Source organism: Phyllobates terribilis, unplaced genomic scaffold, assembly GCF_046119375.1.
Source record: "Phyllobates terribilis strain yellow unplaced genomic scaffold, ASM4611937v1 Scaffold_2__4_contigs__length_985480577, whole genome shotgun sequence".
Taxonomy (NCBI): Eukaryota; Metazoa; Chordata; class Amphibia; order Anura; family Dendrobatidae; genus Phyllobates; species Phyllobates terribilis.
Window position 1 is genome coordinate 685458603 of NW_027362762.1, and position 15675 is coordinate 685474277.

At 49.5% G+C, this 15675-nt stretch overlaps 1 protein-coding gene across 2 annotated transcripts in view; it reads right to left on the reverse strand.

Annotated features, from left to right (window-relative positions):
• SRGAP2 (SLIT-ROBO Rho GTPase activating protein 2) overlaps positions 1-15675 on the reverse strand; it is a 136893-nt gene that overhangs the window by 45527 nt on the left and 75691 nt on the right. For both annotated transcript variants that reach the window (XM_073666943.1, XM_073666944.1), the window contains exons 5-9: positions 8386-8448; positions 5272-5487; positions 5027-5155; positions 3178-3399; positions 2211-2312 (exon numbers count right to left, since the gene is read on the reverse strand). In XM_073666943.1, the coding sequence (XP_073523044.1) occupies positions 2211-2312; positions 3178-3399; positions 5027-5155; positions 5272-5487; positions 8386-8448 (732 nt within the window). The remainder of the gene's footprint in view (positions 1-2210; positions 2313-3177; positions 3400-5026; positions 5156-5271; positions 5488-8385; positions 8449-15675) is intronic.

The following is a 15675-nucleotide window of genomic DNA, read 5'->3' on the forward strand; positions in this document are numbered from 1 at the left end:
TGAGACCGCCCACTGGACTTCTCATTAAATATTGAGTTGTGAGTTATTAAAAAAAGTGTAAAAAAGGTTGAATATGTCACTCTTCTCAGCTCTACCTATTCTAGAATAAGATGCTGGTGAATTGGTAGCAATTTCATGGTGACGGCTTCATTAGATAGGAAGATTAGTTACCTTAGGACATAAGGCACTTGCGACATGCTTTGTACAAGTTTTAAAAGTGTTCCAAGAAAGAATCCAGAAATCTCTGTGCGCGATTTACTGCCCATGTTGCTGCCACATGTCGAAAACATGGCACTTAGTACTTATGGCTTCTATTAGTAGGAAATCCTAATGAATCTTAGCAAAGTCAGCTTCTACTTTGCTTACAAGATGCAGCATACAGAAATAAATCTGTTTCTGGGTGAGGGAGGGGGTGAATAATAGCATTGCCAATTACATTACAATTCTGGAGCAGATTTGTGTTGTGCCATTCCTCTGTTATTCCTCCTGGAAATGTATAGAATAAATTGACAAATTAGGTGTTACCATTTCCCACATTTTCCCTAAACAATCTGACATGGTCAGAGCCGATCGTTAAAGAGGGGAATGATAACACTCATCTGTCACTTTATTTCAAGTGAAGTGCAAGTATTTACAAAGACAGACACGTGAGAAGAGTGGACGTGTGCTCTTAAGCCCTTTAATGCCCTCCACCTGACAATGGGACGGTATTGTTTGCTCCGCCTGACAGGTTTCATTAATCAATAACGGACTACGGATAACAACATTCCATCTCAGAGCGGTTTGAACAACCTGTTTAATAAAAAGAAGTTTGTTCTAGCTGTAGTCCTGCTCCCGCACTAAGCGCCCCTATTATTGCTGCCTTTAAAGCCCAGGTTCACCTCTGAACACTATTTTACAGTTTGCACATAGATAAAATCTAGTTCAGTAACTCTCAAAATGCTTTGCAAATATTTTCCTTTCTTTATCCTGCACCGATCTAGAATTACGGGCTAACATATAGCTTAGTGCTGCATTCACAGTCCGCAGGTTGCTACTAGAGCCCTGCTGACAAACACATCCATATAATCGCTCGAAGGGTTAGTCCCATTTTAATAGAGGAGTGATCTCCGATACTTCTTGTAAAAACAAGCACTTTTGCAATTTACTGATTATTAAACTCTGCCGCCGTTCTTAAGATAGCAACACTTTTCTTTTGTTTACAGCTTGTTGCCTAAGAGACCGACCACCGTTGCAGTCCAACTTGTAGGTGCTGCATCGGAACTGGCTGGGATTAGGAGGTAACAATCCTGTCCAGTAATCTCAGAGAGCTTAAAAGCAAATCAGTGCTTACAAGCTCAATAGAAAAGAACTTGTAAGCACTGTGCTTATTCGGTCACTGTTGCTAGATAGTAGTAGTAATCAGTTACCAAGTTAATGAGCTGTATACAAAAAAAGAGAAGAGTCTTAAAGGGGCTATTCACTAATCGGCCCACCCCTTCCTAAATACCATATTTCCCCTTGAAAAATAAAAACACCCTCTACTCACCTTCAAAAAAGGCGACGTTCCAGTGAGATCTGAGTGTACCATTGCTATGTTTTGAGAGCCCTGCAGCCAATCAGCAACAGATAATGGGTTACAATGCTCACAACTCCCCCAGATGTCCGAGGTTCATCTAAAGGAAGTGAGAGCACTGTAGCTTAATAGTGACTGCTGATTATATCAGGTGACCCCTGCAGCCAATCTCCCGCAATCCTCAGGTGACCCGCCACCATTTCAGCGATGAACATGAGGGGAGTATAGGGTATTTATATATTTCAAGAGGCAATATAGAATTTTAGAATGGGTTGTCCAGATAGTGGACAACCCCTTTAATATCATAAGAACGGCTACAAATTGTAATGCATTAATGAATTTTAATTGCAAAAGTACTTGTTTTTACAAGAATTAACCAACAGTACCTATCTAAAGAGATGGGAATAATCCTTTAATTGAGATCATGTAATGCAGTTCTGTTTGCTGCAATTTGTGCTGGGTAATTGATGGTTTGCACACAGTTCTGTATGACCTGTGTAAGTCTGAGATAAGCAGGCTGTGATGCAAGATCAGTAAATGATTTGCAAAGTTGCTCAATATAGTCAGAGTATACAAATATACACTTGAAAACCTCAACATTGTCTTTAGGCAAAATCCCCAAAATATTACAAAATAGGTAAAAATGATGACATACCTCTTCATTTTCTATGTGTAATGTGGACAACCGGCACTGCAGTTGCTGGCACCTCTGCGCCAGTTCACCCTGTAGAGGCTGCTGCCCACACAGCTGAGAGACCTGGAGGCCGAGAAAGAATTAGTCACTGACTAACAGACAAAAGGCAATGTGTAAACATGTATTTAATGTGGTCCATCATCAGGGCATGTAGAATGTCACAAAATGTACGTTTCCATATGGAGGCGCACCATGGCACATTCACTGCCGATCATGGAGGAACCCCGAGTATTTACATTGTAAAACCATCGGCATTCACATTTTCTTTTTGAAGGAATCGAAAATGGACAACTTCAGTTTTTTTTTACTAAACAGTACATTAAAGGGGCTGTCCAGTACTAAGACAACTCCTTCTTGATCTAAAGGTTTGGCCCCGATAAAATAAAAAAAGTCTATACTCAACTCCGGTGCCGGCACTGTTCCTGCAGTGTTGGCACTTGCAGTCCCAGGGCTCTTGTGCTGTTGTTGTGATACGTGACCCCGGTGCCCAATCAGCGCTGGCGTCACTGTCCCCATCTTCGAACGAATTGAACACGAAGATTAGGTCCATGCTGCAGCTGTTCTCTCACTTCCTCTTCATGTTCAATTCATTCGAAGATGGGGACAGTGACGCCAGCGCTGACTGGGCACCGGGGTCACGTATCACAACAATCGCACGAGAGCCCCAGGACCGCGAGTGCCAACGCTGCTGGAAAGGTGCCGGCATGGGAGGCGAGTATAGACTTTATTTTATCGGGGCCAAACATTTAGATCAAGAAGGGGTTGTCCTAGTAGTGGAAATCCCTTTAAGCTTTACTGGCTTTAAAAAAGCATTTGGCCACCATCTTGGCTTCTTAGGTAACTTTCAAGAAACGGGTCTATTACTTTAGCTTCACATAACAAATGTAGTATGTAATAATATATAACGTGTCAAAGTAATGATACTTACTGTATCTCCCATGTGCGGCTGGAACTCAAACCTCACAGGAGGGCAGAAGACACTGTTGGAGGACTCCATGAGACGTTGCTTGTCTGATGTAGCGTCTAGGTTCTCGGTGGCATTTTCCAAGGCTTCCAGTCCCTCTTGTTTGGAGTGTTGTAGGTTAAACTCAGCAGAGAGGAAGGTACGCAGAGCACGGTGCAAGCTTGAGTGGTAGCCCAGGTCACAGCACTGGAAAGTGGAATAAATCTAGACGTAACACTAATAATTACACCAGTACTAAGGCTAAAGTTCCACATATTTCTAGTATTCCATGGAAATTGATCCAGGTACAACTTGACATGCGATAAGAGGGGCGGAAATGTTTATAAAGGCAATTCTAAAAGAAATGTGTCATTTGCAAATCTTCACTTTGAAATATGTCCATTTCTGGTATTTGGGACTTTTTTTTTTTTTTTTTTTTAAGGGTTAACTAATATTTTTGTCACTGAAGTTATTACCTTCTTAAAACCAGAGGACAACAAATTAATCCTCATGCTTTCATTTTGCTTAAAGGGAATCTGTCAGCAGGCTTTCACCCCCACAAACTATTTCTATGCGCATTTAGCTCTTTCAAAGACAAATCCAGCAATATGTTTACATGGTCAGTCCGTTCCTGTGTTACAGAGAAATCAGCAACTGGATTAGTATGCAAACAGCTGTAATAGATCTGAAGCCTCTGTCACTCCAGCACTGATAGAGTTGGAGTGACAGAGGCATCAGATCTACCATAGTCCTTCATTTGTATATTAATTAAAATGCTGATTTCTCAGCAATAGAGAATTGGACCGGCCATGTCCGTTCCATTGTACTACGGATCTCAATAGCACCTGACAAATTCCTTTGGCTTACAATGAGATTGCCCATGACTGTAGCTCAACCATTGATTCATCAAAGCTATTTCGCCAGAATTCAGGCGAAAAAAACTTTGAAAAAAAATCACTTTTTTTTTTATGCAAAACAAAATTGCTCAAAAATGCTGCACATTTTTACCCAGCTCCCCTTGTTAAACCCATGACGATCGGTCGGCGTTCGCTACGCCACAAATCTTAATCCAGTTCCCAATTGGAGTAAGATTGTGGCGACGTGCACGTCACTTTGCACCTCACCTGATTTATTAATGTATCAGGAGCCTCGCACTCCACCTCACCCCTCATCTAGACCTTCATGCTTGGGTCCATGGTGTCTGACTGTTTGAACAACGCACATACCTGGTTGTGTCCTTCAGATAGATATGTACCTTGATGACGAAAGTTGGTATTGGCAAAATAACAAGTTTCTAGCTTCAGAGGAATAGATTTATAAGGTCATTGTGCTGAAGCTATTGGATTTCGCTCACATTATGCCCTGTACTTCAAGATGTCCATAATTACCATGCATATGAATTACATAGCCACTGCAAGGATCATTAACATTTTGGTTTTACTGCCTATTTCAGGACAAAGTGACCGTGATCTTTTTATTGCCATACCAGCAGAAAGTGGTTAATCATTTTCCTACACGAACACATAAATCATTGACCTGTGGGTGTAATTTGGATTCCATATAAATACTGCAGCTATGTATTCGCTTAGTGTGTACACTGTTATAGATTTTGGTTCCGTGCATTTTATTTTATTCATTGATATATAAAAGGTGTCAAACACAACAGTTTGTCTTCACAAAAAAAAAATCCCATAAACTTAAACCCCGTCAAACAAATAAGTAAAAACAAATGTAAAATACCAGCATGTGTTGTACAAATCAGTTATACCTTTGTTATACAATAGGGATTATCATTTTTTCCTTTACCTTGTACAGGATAAGCAGTAATACTTACATCAATGAGGTCAGACAAGTCATGGATGTAGTATTTGAAGACAGATGCATTAGTGGCTTCCAGTGCTAGTACATACTCATTACGAGCCTTGATGGCCTTCACCTTGTTCTCTGTGTATTTGGCTTGACGCTGGAATAACAAGAAGAAAAACTCAGAGGTTACATACATAGAATGACAATGGCAAAAAAAAAAAAAATCTGACAAAGCAATAAAAATCAATATTAACTAATAACGATCATTTTTACCTTCTCTTTCATTTTTTCAATTTTGCGAACAGAGCTACGTCTAATGTGTTTTTCATCTAAGCGGACACTGGTGGCAGTGTCAGGGGAGCGGGGAGTCTGGCGATCTTCCTGTCTCACTGATCGGCTCATTTGCTTCTCCTCTTGTTTCTCGGCCTCTTTTAGCTTACACTGTGCTGAGATGCTATCTGCGTTATACATGTGATAGGTTTTCATTACCTAAAAAATAGATAAAGTAAATAAAAACCAAAATGTTACTAAGGTGAGTGTGGCCAAGTTTACATTGGGTGATAGTGGGGAGCTCAAGAAGACACTAAATCCACTCATAATACACATTAGTTGGCTGATCAATACTTTGACATCTCGGCCGTCTCTACCATATATGGGAACGCTCATTCGTCCGTTCTTCCAGATGTCCGAAAAATTCTGAAAGACGGCTTCATCAAAGAAGGTATCTTTGCAGGAAGTACAAGGATTGGACTACAGAGGACTAAATTAAAGTTATTTTCTTTGATGAAACCCCCTTCAGACTGTTGGGACATCTGGAAAAATGATTGTCCCAAAAAGAAAAGGAGAGTCTTGTGTCATGCCAACAGTAGAACCTCCTAAGACCATTCATGTGTGGAGTTACTTTTCATGCAAAGGAGCGGGTTCACTCACAATTTTGACTAACACTGCCATGAATAAAAAAATGGCATCTAAAATATCCTCTGAGACAGGGATGTCAAACTCAAACACACAGAGGGCCAAAATGAAAAACTTGGACAAAGTCGTGGGCCAACCAGTATAAAGTATAATGAGCCCCACATAGCCCTCCATATAGAATACTGGGCCCTACATAGTCTTTCATACAGAATAATGGGCCCCACATAGTCCTCCATACAGAATAATGACCCCACGTTGGGGTGGTGGTTCTGGTGTCAAGGGCCAAATAAAACCACCCTGCACGCAATATTTGGCCCACAGGCTGGAGTTTGAAAGGTGTGCTCTAAGGCTATGTGCCCACGATGCAAAAATGCTCCAAAACTATTGACACTTTGCATAAACTTGATGCATCTAAAATATAACGCTGCAAGCGTCTCTCTGTCTGAAGCCTCTATAGAATGTGCATGCGCGATGCGCAGTCTGGCTGCAGACAGAAGCAAGCATGGAGTCGTTACAGGTAAGAGTATGGCGCCGGAGATCGCGGTATGCGTAGAAACTGAACGCATACCGCGATCTCCGGCACCATTCTTACATACTTACCTGACCGGGAGGAGCGTTGCCGCGGCGCCTCTCTTCTCGCCGGATACCGGGGCAGGAGTGAAGGCGTCGGAGAAGGCGCATGCGCATAGCGCTATCCGGCGCCATTTTACTGAAGACACATTTGCAGTGTGTCTTCAGCAAAATGGCGCCGGACAGCGCGGTATGGGCACGCACGTAATCCGGCGCCACACTCCTCCCCCGGCCTCCGGCAGAACAGGACACTGCAGCGCTGGAGCACAGGGAAGAAAGGTGAGTATAAGTGGGTTTTTTTTGTATGTGTGCAGCGTGAAAGGGATGAGGGGTGCCATACATACCAGGATTGGAGGGTGAGGGGGCCACACATACCAGGATTGGGGGATGAGAGGTACCATACATTCCAGGATTGGGGGATGAGAGGTACCATACATTCCAGGATTGGGGGATGAGGGGTACCATGCATACCAGGATTGGGGGATGAGGGGTACCATGCATACCAGGATTGGGGGATGAGGGGTACCATGCATACCAGGATTGGGGGATGATGGGTGCCATGCATACCAGGATTGTGGGATGAGGGGTGCCATGCATACTAGGATTGGGGGAATAGGGGTGCCATGCATACCAGGATAGGAATGCGGGGTACCATGCATACCAGGACGAGGGGTACCATGCATACCAGGACGAGGGGTACCATGCATACTAGAATAGGGATGAGGGGTACCATGCATACCAGGATAAGAATGCGGGGTACCATGCATACCAGGATGAGGGATGGGGTGCCATGCATACCAGGATAAGGGGTACCATACATACCAGGAAAGGGATGAGGTATGAGGGAGCCATGCATACCAGGATGAGGGGCGCCATGCATGCCAGGATTGGGGGTGAGAGGCGCCATGCATTCCAGGATTGGGGGTGAGGGGTGCCATGCATACCAGGATAGGGATGAGGGCAGCACATAACAGGATGGAGGAACAGGATTGGGGAGCACAAATACCAGGATGGGGGAGCACAAATACCAGGAAGGGGGCAGCACAAATACCAGCATGGGAGACCATATACCAATAAAAATGCTGGTCACCTGGGCGTAGAATGGGCTCAATAGCTAGTTTATCAATAAAAGTGTAAAAACTTATAAATTGTGCTTCAGTGACCAGAGAAACATCCGACTAAAAGATCTAAAAAACAATGAAGCAACATACTTTGTGAAAGCCAAAATTTGTGTCAGTCAATCTTTTGGCCACGACTGTACATCTTGTGTCACTATAACACAACTTTACATACTATATAAATTAGATTACTATATATAAAAGATACATACTTTCCTGAAACAGTACATTATATAGTCAAACATATACCCTATGATAGGGGTACAAATGAGTGCGAACACGAATGCCAGCCATACTACCTTTTCCCATGCGAGTCTGGGGTTAATGGTCTAAACTTGTTATTCCATCTTTTGAATAATTAAACAATAATTAAATAATTGATGTAAAAAAAAAAAACAAACATAACAGACTACACCATGATGGTTGCCACATATAGGAAACAATGGCAGCTAGGAATTAGAAAGCCTTTCTCCAGCATTGTTAGCCAAGAACTGCAGCCTAATATATGCACATGTCCGTGCTGGAAGCTCAGACAATTTCTAATAAAGAGAATAAGATTCCCTGATTATTATTAATGATGTTTCTCCGCGCTGCTGTTATCTGATTAAGTGGAGCAAGATCAAACCGAATTCTCCACAATCATCTCAGCAACTGGTGTAAGATGGACTCAATAAATAATGGGGCAGGCACGGGAGAGGAGCGAGCCGGCATTGTTCTTCAGAACTGCTTAGCTCCCCAGTAGGAGTTACGGTAAATAACCATGATGTAAATCCCCAGGACTTACCGTGTAGAGCTCATTTAACACTTTCATGAGATCCTCCTGCAGCTGCAGACCAATCTCCTTACTCTGCAAAGGCACAATATGGTGTGGATTTTAATAATGCATTTTAGGACATACAAACATATGGCAAGATACAAGAATGAATAGCTTGTCCGGGGTCAGCAACATTATCAAAAAGCGTTCCAGCGATAGCCTACACCTATTAAACGTTCCTGAATATTATTCTGTTCATGTTTTCAGGGTATGGAAATATATTCTACTTCAAATTGCAATTTATTTATTTATTATGCTTACTTATATAGCGCCATTATATACCATAGTGTCATCACTGCCCCCACCGGGGCTCACAATCTACATTCCCTATCAGTATGTCTTTGGAATGAAACCGGAGAACCCGGAGGAAACCCACACAAACGCGGGGAGAACATACAAACTCCTTGTAGACGTTGTCCTTGGTGGGATTTACATGGCGCTCTGTAGAGAACCGAAAAATACTGATCCAAGATAAAGGGCTCAACGTGTATTACATGTCAAAAGTTATGTAAAATGACAGGTACACTTTAGCTCTATAGCTGTGAGATGAGAACAGGGGGTTTGTATAAAAAAAAAATCTCCCCGCCCCCCTTGCCTAATTTACAAATTAAAATTAATCAGCAAAGAATTTTGGATTTATTATGGGTAGCCAGAAGGAAAAAAACATGTAGCTCTATGAGACCAAATGTGAGCCCATAAGGAGTGCCATGAAAAGAGTTATAAAAATACTTATACATTTTAGATAACCCATAACAGACTATATACTGACTATCTAGAACAGAGGTCTCCAACACGTTGCCTCTGAAGCAATTTTTTTGTGGCCCACAACCCATGGGTGAGCGTGGCCAGGTGGCAGACGGGCCAGCACTGTTTTTAAATGAGCCTGAAGCTGCCTGCTCCTGTCAGAGAGAATCTCCAAGCAACAGGGCCCAATGGGAGACGAGATGCACAGCAGGAGGTAAGCATAATGGGTGGCTATTGGGCCATCATATGGTATTGCAGGGAAACCACTTGTTGAGAGAGAGTAGGGCTATCACGCTGTATGTAGGGAGGCCGTGGGCCATCACGCTGTATGTAGGGAGGCCGTGGGGCCATCACGCTGTATGTAGGGAGGCCGTGGGGCCATCACGCGGTATGTAGGGAGGCCGTGGGGCCATCACGCGTATGTAGGGAGGCCGTGGGGCCATCACGCGGTATGTAGGGAGGCCGTGGGGCCATCACGCGGTATGTAGGGAGGCCGTGGGGCCATCACGCGGTATGTAGGGAGGCCGTGGGGCCATCACGCGGTATGTAGGGAGGCCGTGGGGCCATCACGCGGTATGTAGGGAGGCCGTGGGGCCATCACGCGGTATGTAGGGAGGCCGTGGGGCCATCACGCGGTATGTAGGGAGGCCGTGGGGCCATCACGCGGTATGTAGGGAGGCCGTGGGGCCATCACGCGGTATGTAGGGAGGCCGTGGGGCCATCACGCGGTATGTAGGGAGGCCGTGGGGCCATCACGCGGTATGTAGGGAGGCCGTGGGGCCATCACGCGGTATGTAGGGAGGCCGTGGGGCCATCACGCGGTATGTAGGGAGGCCGTGGGGCCATCACGCGGTATGTAGGGAGGCCGTGGGGCCATCACGCGGTATGTAGGGAGGCCGTGGGGCCATCACGCGGTATGTAGGGAGGCCGTGGGGCCATCACGCGGTATGTAGGGAGGCCGTGGGGCCATCACGCGGTATGTAGGGAGGCCGTGGGGCCATCACGCGGTATGTAGGGAGGCCGTGGGGCCATCACGCGGTATGTAGGGAGGCCGTGGGGCCATCACGCGGTATGTAGGGAGGCCGTGGGGCCATCACGCGGTATGTAGGGAGGCCGTGGGGCCATCACGCGGTATGTAGGGAGGCCGGGGGCCATCACGCTGTATGTAGGGAGGCCGTGGGGCCATCACGCTGTATGTAGGGGGGCCGTGGGGCCATCACGCTGTATGTAGGGGGGCCGTGGGGCCATCACGCTGTATGTAGGGGGGCCGTGGGGCCATCACGCTGTATGTAGGGGGCCGTGGGGCCATCACGCTGTATGTAGGGAGGCCGTGGGGCCATCACGCTGTATGTAGGGAGGCCGTGGGGCCATCACGCTGTATGTAGGGAGGCCGTGGGGCCATCACGCTGTATGTAGGGAGGCCGTGGGGCCATCACGCTGTATGTAGGGAGGCCGTGGGGGCCATCACGCTGTATGTAGGGAGGCCGTGGGGCCATCACGCTGTATGTAGGGAGGCCGTGGGGCCATCACGCGGTATGTAGGGAGGCCGTGGGGCCACACAGCTGGTATGTAGGGAGGCCGTGGGCCATCACGCGGTATGTAGGGAGGCCGTGGGGCCATCACGCGGTATGTAGGGAGGCCGTGGGGCCATCACGCGGTATGTAGGGAGGCCGTGGGGCCATCACGCGGTATGTAGGGAGGCCGTGGGGCCATCACGCGGTATGTAGGGAGGCCGTGGGGCCATCACGCGGTATGTAGGGAGGCCGTGGGGCCATCACGCGGTATGTAGGGAGGCCGTGGGGCCATCACGCGGTATGTAGGGAGGCCGTGGGGCCATCACGCGGTATGTAGGGAGGCCGTGGGGCCATCACGCGGTATGTAGGAGGCCGTGGGGCCATCACGCGGTATGTAGGGAGGCCGTGGGGCCATCACGCGGTATGTAGGGAGGCCGTGGGGCCATCACGCGGTATGTAGGGAGGCCGTGGGGCCATCACGCGGTATGTAGGGAGGCCGTGGGGCCATCACGCGGTATGTAGGGAGGCCGTGGGGCCATCACGCGGTATGTAGGGAGGCCGTGGGGCCATCACGCGGTATGTAGGGAGGCCGTGGGGCCATCACGCGGTATGTAGGGAGGCCGTGGGGCCATCACGCGGTATGTAGGGAGGCCGTGGGGCCATCACGCGGTATGTAGGGAGGCCGTGGGGCCATCACGCGGTATGTAGGGAGGCCGTGGGGCCATCACGCGGTATGTAGGGAGGCCGTGGGGCCATCACGCGGTATGTAGGGAGGCCGTGGGGCCATCACGCGGTATGTAGGGAGGCCGTGGGGCCATCACGCGGTATGTAGGGAGGCCGTGGGGCCATCACGCGGTATGTAGGAGGCCGTGGGGCCATCACGCGGTATGTAGGGAGGCCGTGGGGCCATCACGCGGTATGTAGGGAGGCCGTGGGGCCATCACGCTGTATGTAGGGAGGCCGTGGGGCCATCACGCTGTATGTAGGGAGGCCGTGGGGCCATCACGCTGTATGTAGGGAGGCCGTGGGGCCATCACGCTGTATGTAGGGAGGCCGTGGGGCCATCACGCTGTATGTAGGGAGGCCGTGGGGCCATCACGCTGTATGTAGGGAGGCCGTGGGGCCATCACGCTGTATGTAGGGAGGCCGTGGGGCCATCACGCTGTATGTAGGGAGGCCGTGGGGCCATCACGCTGTATGTAGGGAGGCCGTGGGGCCATCACGCTGTATGTAGGGAGGCCGTGGGGCCATCACGCTGTATGTAGGGAGGCCGTGGGGCCATCACGCTGTATGTAGGGAGGCCGTGGGGCCATCACGCTGTATGTAGGGAGGCCGTGGGGCCATCACGCTGTATGTAGGGAGGCCGTGGGGCCATCACGCTGTATGTAGGGAGGCCGTGGGGCCATCACGCTGTATGTAGGGAGGCCGTGGGGCCATCACGCTGTATGTAGGAGGCCGTGGGGCCATCACGCTGTATGTAGGGAGGCCGTGGGGCCATCACGCTGTATGTAGGGAGGCCGTGGGGCCATCACGCTGTATGTAGGGAGGCCGTGGGGCCATCACGCTGTATGTAGGGAGGCCGTGGGGCCATCACGCTGTATGTAGGGAGGCCGTGGGCCATCACGCTGTATGTAGGGAGGCCGTGGGGCCATCACGCTGTATGTAGGGAGGCCGTGGGGCCATCACGCTGTATGTAGGGAGGCCGTGGGGCCATCACGCTGTATGTAGGGAGGCCGTGGGGCCATCACGCTGTATGTAGGGAGGCCGTGGGGCCATCACGCTGTATGTAGGGAGGCCGTGGGGCCATCACCCTGTATGTAGGGAGGCCGTGGGGCCATCACCCTGTATGTAGGGAGGCCGTGGGGCCATCACCCTGTATGTAGGGAGGCCGTGGGGCCATCACCCTGTATGTAGGGAGGCCGTGGGGCCATCACCCTGTATGTAGGGAGGCCGTGGGGCCATCACCCTGTATGTAGGGAGGCCGTGGGGCCATCACCCTGTATGTAGGAGGCCGTGGGGCCATCACCCTGTATGTAGGGAGGCCGTGGGGCCATCACCCTGTATGTAGGGAGGCCGTGGGGCCATCACCCTGTATGTAGGGAGGCCGTGGGGCCATCACCCTGTATGTAGGGAGGCCGTGGGGCCATCACCCTGTATGTAGGGAGGCCGTGGGGCCATCACCCTGTATGTAGGGAGGCCGTGGGGCCATCACCCTGTATGTAGGGAGGCCGTGGGGCCATCACCCTGTATGTAGGGAGGCCGTGGGGCCATCACCCTGTATGTAGGGAGGCCGTGGGGCCATCACCCTGTATGTAGGGAGGCCGTGGGGCCATCACCCTGTATGTAGGGAGGCCGTGGGGCCATCACCCTGTATGTAGGGAGGCCGTGGGGCCATCACCCTGTATGTAGGGAGGCCGTGGGGCCATCACCCTGTATGTAGGGAGGCCGTGGGGCCATCACCCTGTATGTAGGGAGGCCGTGGGGCCATCACCCTGTATGTAGGGAGGCCGTGGGGCCATCACCCTGTATGTAGGGAGGCCGTGGGGCCATCACCCTGTATGTAGGGAGGCCGTGGGGCCATCACCCTGTATGTAGGGAGGCCGTGGGGCCATCACCCTGTATGTAGGGAGGCCGTGGGGCCATCACCCTGTATGTAGGGAGGCCGTGGGGCCATCACCCTGTATGTAGGGAGGCCGTGGGGCCATCACCCTGTATGTAGGGAGGCCGTGGGGCCATCACCCTGTATGTAGGGAGGCCGTGGGGCCATCACACTGTATGTAGGGAGGCCGTGGGGCCATCACACTGTATGTAGGGAGGCCGTGGGGCCATCACACTGTATGTAGGGAGGCCGTGGGGCCATCACACTGTATGTAGGGAGGCCGTGGGGCCATCACACTGTATGTAGGGAGGCCGTGGGGCCATCACACTGTATGTAGGGAGGCCGTGGGGCCATCACACTGTATGTAGGGAGGCCGTGGGGCCATCACACTGTATGTAGGGAGGCCGTGGGGCCATCACACTGTATGTAGGGAGGCCGTGGGGCCATCACACTGTATGTAGGGAGGCCGTGGGGCCATCACACTGTATGTAGGGAGGCCGTGGGGCCATCACACTGTATGTAGGGAGGCCGTGGGGCCATCACACTGTATGTAGGGAGGCCGTGGGGCCATCACACTGTATGTAGGGAGGCCGTGGGGCCATCACACTGTATGTAGGGAGGCCGTGGGGCCATCACACTGTATGTAGGGAGGCCGTGGGGCCATCACACTGTATGTAGGGAGGCCGTGGGGCCATCACACTGTATGTAGGGAGGCCGTGGGGCCATCACACTGTATGTAGGGAGGCCGTGGGGCCATCACACTGTATGTAGGGAGGCCGTGGGGCCATCACACTGTATGTAGGGAGGCCGTGGGGCCATCACACTGTATGTAGGGAGGCCGTGGGGCCATCACACTGTATGTAGGGAGGCCGTGGGGCCATCACACTGTATGTAGGGAGGCCGTGGGGCCATCACACTGTATGTAGGGAGGACGTGGGGCCATCACACTGTATGTAGGGAGGCCGTGGGGCCATCACACTGTATGTAGGGAGGCCGTGGGGCCATCACACTGTATGTAGGGAGGCCGTGGGGCCATCACACTGTATGTAGGGAGGCCGTGGGGCCATCACACTGTACGTAGGGGAGCTGTGACGCCAACATACTATATGTAGGGATTCTGTGGGGCCATATCTGTATGTAGGTAATCTTTGGGACCATCATACTGTATTTAAGGGGCTAAGGGGTCGCGGGACAATAGGCATCACAATGCGACACCATTTACAAGTATGACATCACGATGTAGCAGCCACACAATATGAACTTTGGATGCCTAATTTCTGTTGTGCCATGTAGCCCCAGCCTAAATTTAACAGTGCTGCCCGCCCCTTACCTGGATTTTATTTAAGTGGTTCCAGATTCCAATTTAGTTTGAGACCCGTGATCTAGAAGAAGGAATTGAAGAGAGGGTAGCACCTCATACACTACCAATTGGTATATCTTCTATTGGCACTTTAAGGGGCAGTTGAGTGAGTAAAATAGCAAACTATAGTTTAGGAATATTTGGGTATCAAACACATTCTAATTTAGAGGAATATCCCTGGATTTTGGATAACTGTGTAAAACATAATTTTGCCTAAAAATAACTTTATGCTTGAATTTCCACTGCTCTGTATAGGTCAGTCTGTGAAAAATGAGATTCCTTGAAGGTGATATTTTAATATTAAATCTAGAGGAAATTCTTAAAACAATTTGGGAAGAGATCATTTCCAGCATCCAGTTTACATGTGAGCGGGTGAAGATGTACTAAGGTCGATGGCTAAAAGTATTATTGATTCCCTATGGCAAATACAGTATGCGGTTAACAAGAGCTACATCACACAAAGAATTATTATTTCCCCTCCCCCAACTACTATTGAAGTAGTAGATGTCATCCTGGCATTGTCAATGTTGTATAAGTAACGTTCTGGAAAACGCGGGCAGAAGACAAGGGACATTGGCACCAGGGGAAAGTGACAGACGGGAACAGAAGGGAAGATAGTTGGGGGGAGAGGAAGACTCTGGAGGTGATGTAGAATTAGTAAGAGAACATGAGGAGCCCATACCATGTACAGCGCTGACACCAGATGGGCACAGGACAGGCTACTGCACACAGAATTTAGCTGGATTTCTGCCTATTCTCCAGACTATGCAAAAATCCTCTAAATACACTTATATTGTAAAACAAGAGTATTGGTGAAGGCTGTGTTGTGTTTCCTACATCTTATGTCACAGAAGGTAGAAACCTAGAACAGATGAGTTTTGTCCTTAACCCTTTAAGCACTGTTCGCCGCAGTGTTAGGCATAGCTTATGTGTCTTATATGTAGGCAGACAAGAGGGGGGGGACAGAAATCAGACAGACATACGCCCTAATCCAGACCCTGCAACTGGCATCATTAATTCATGCAGTTATTTTTTCTCAAGGC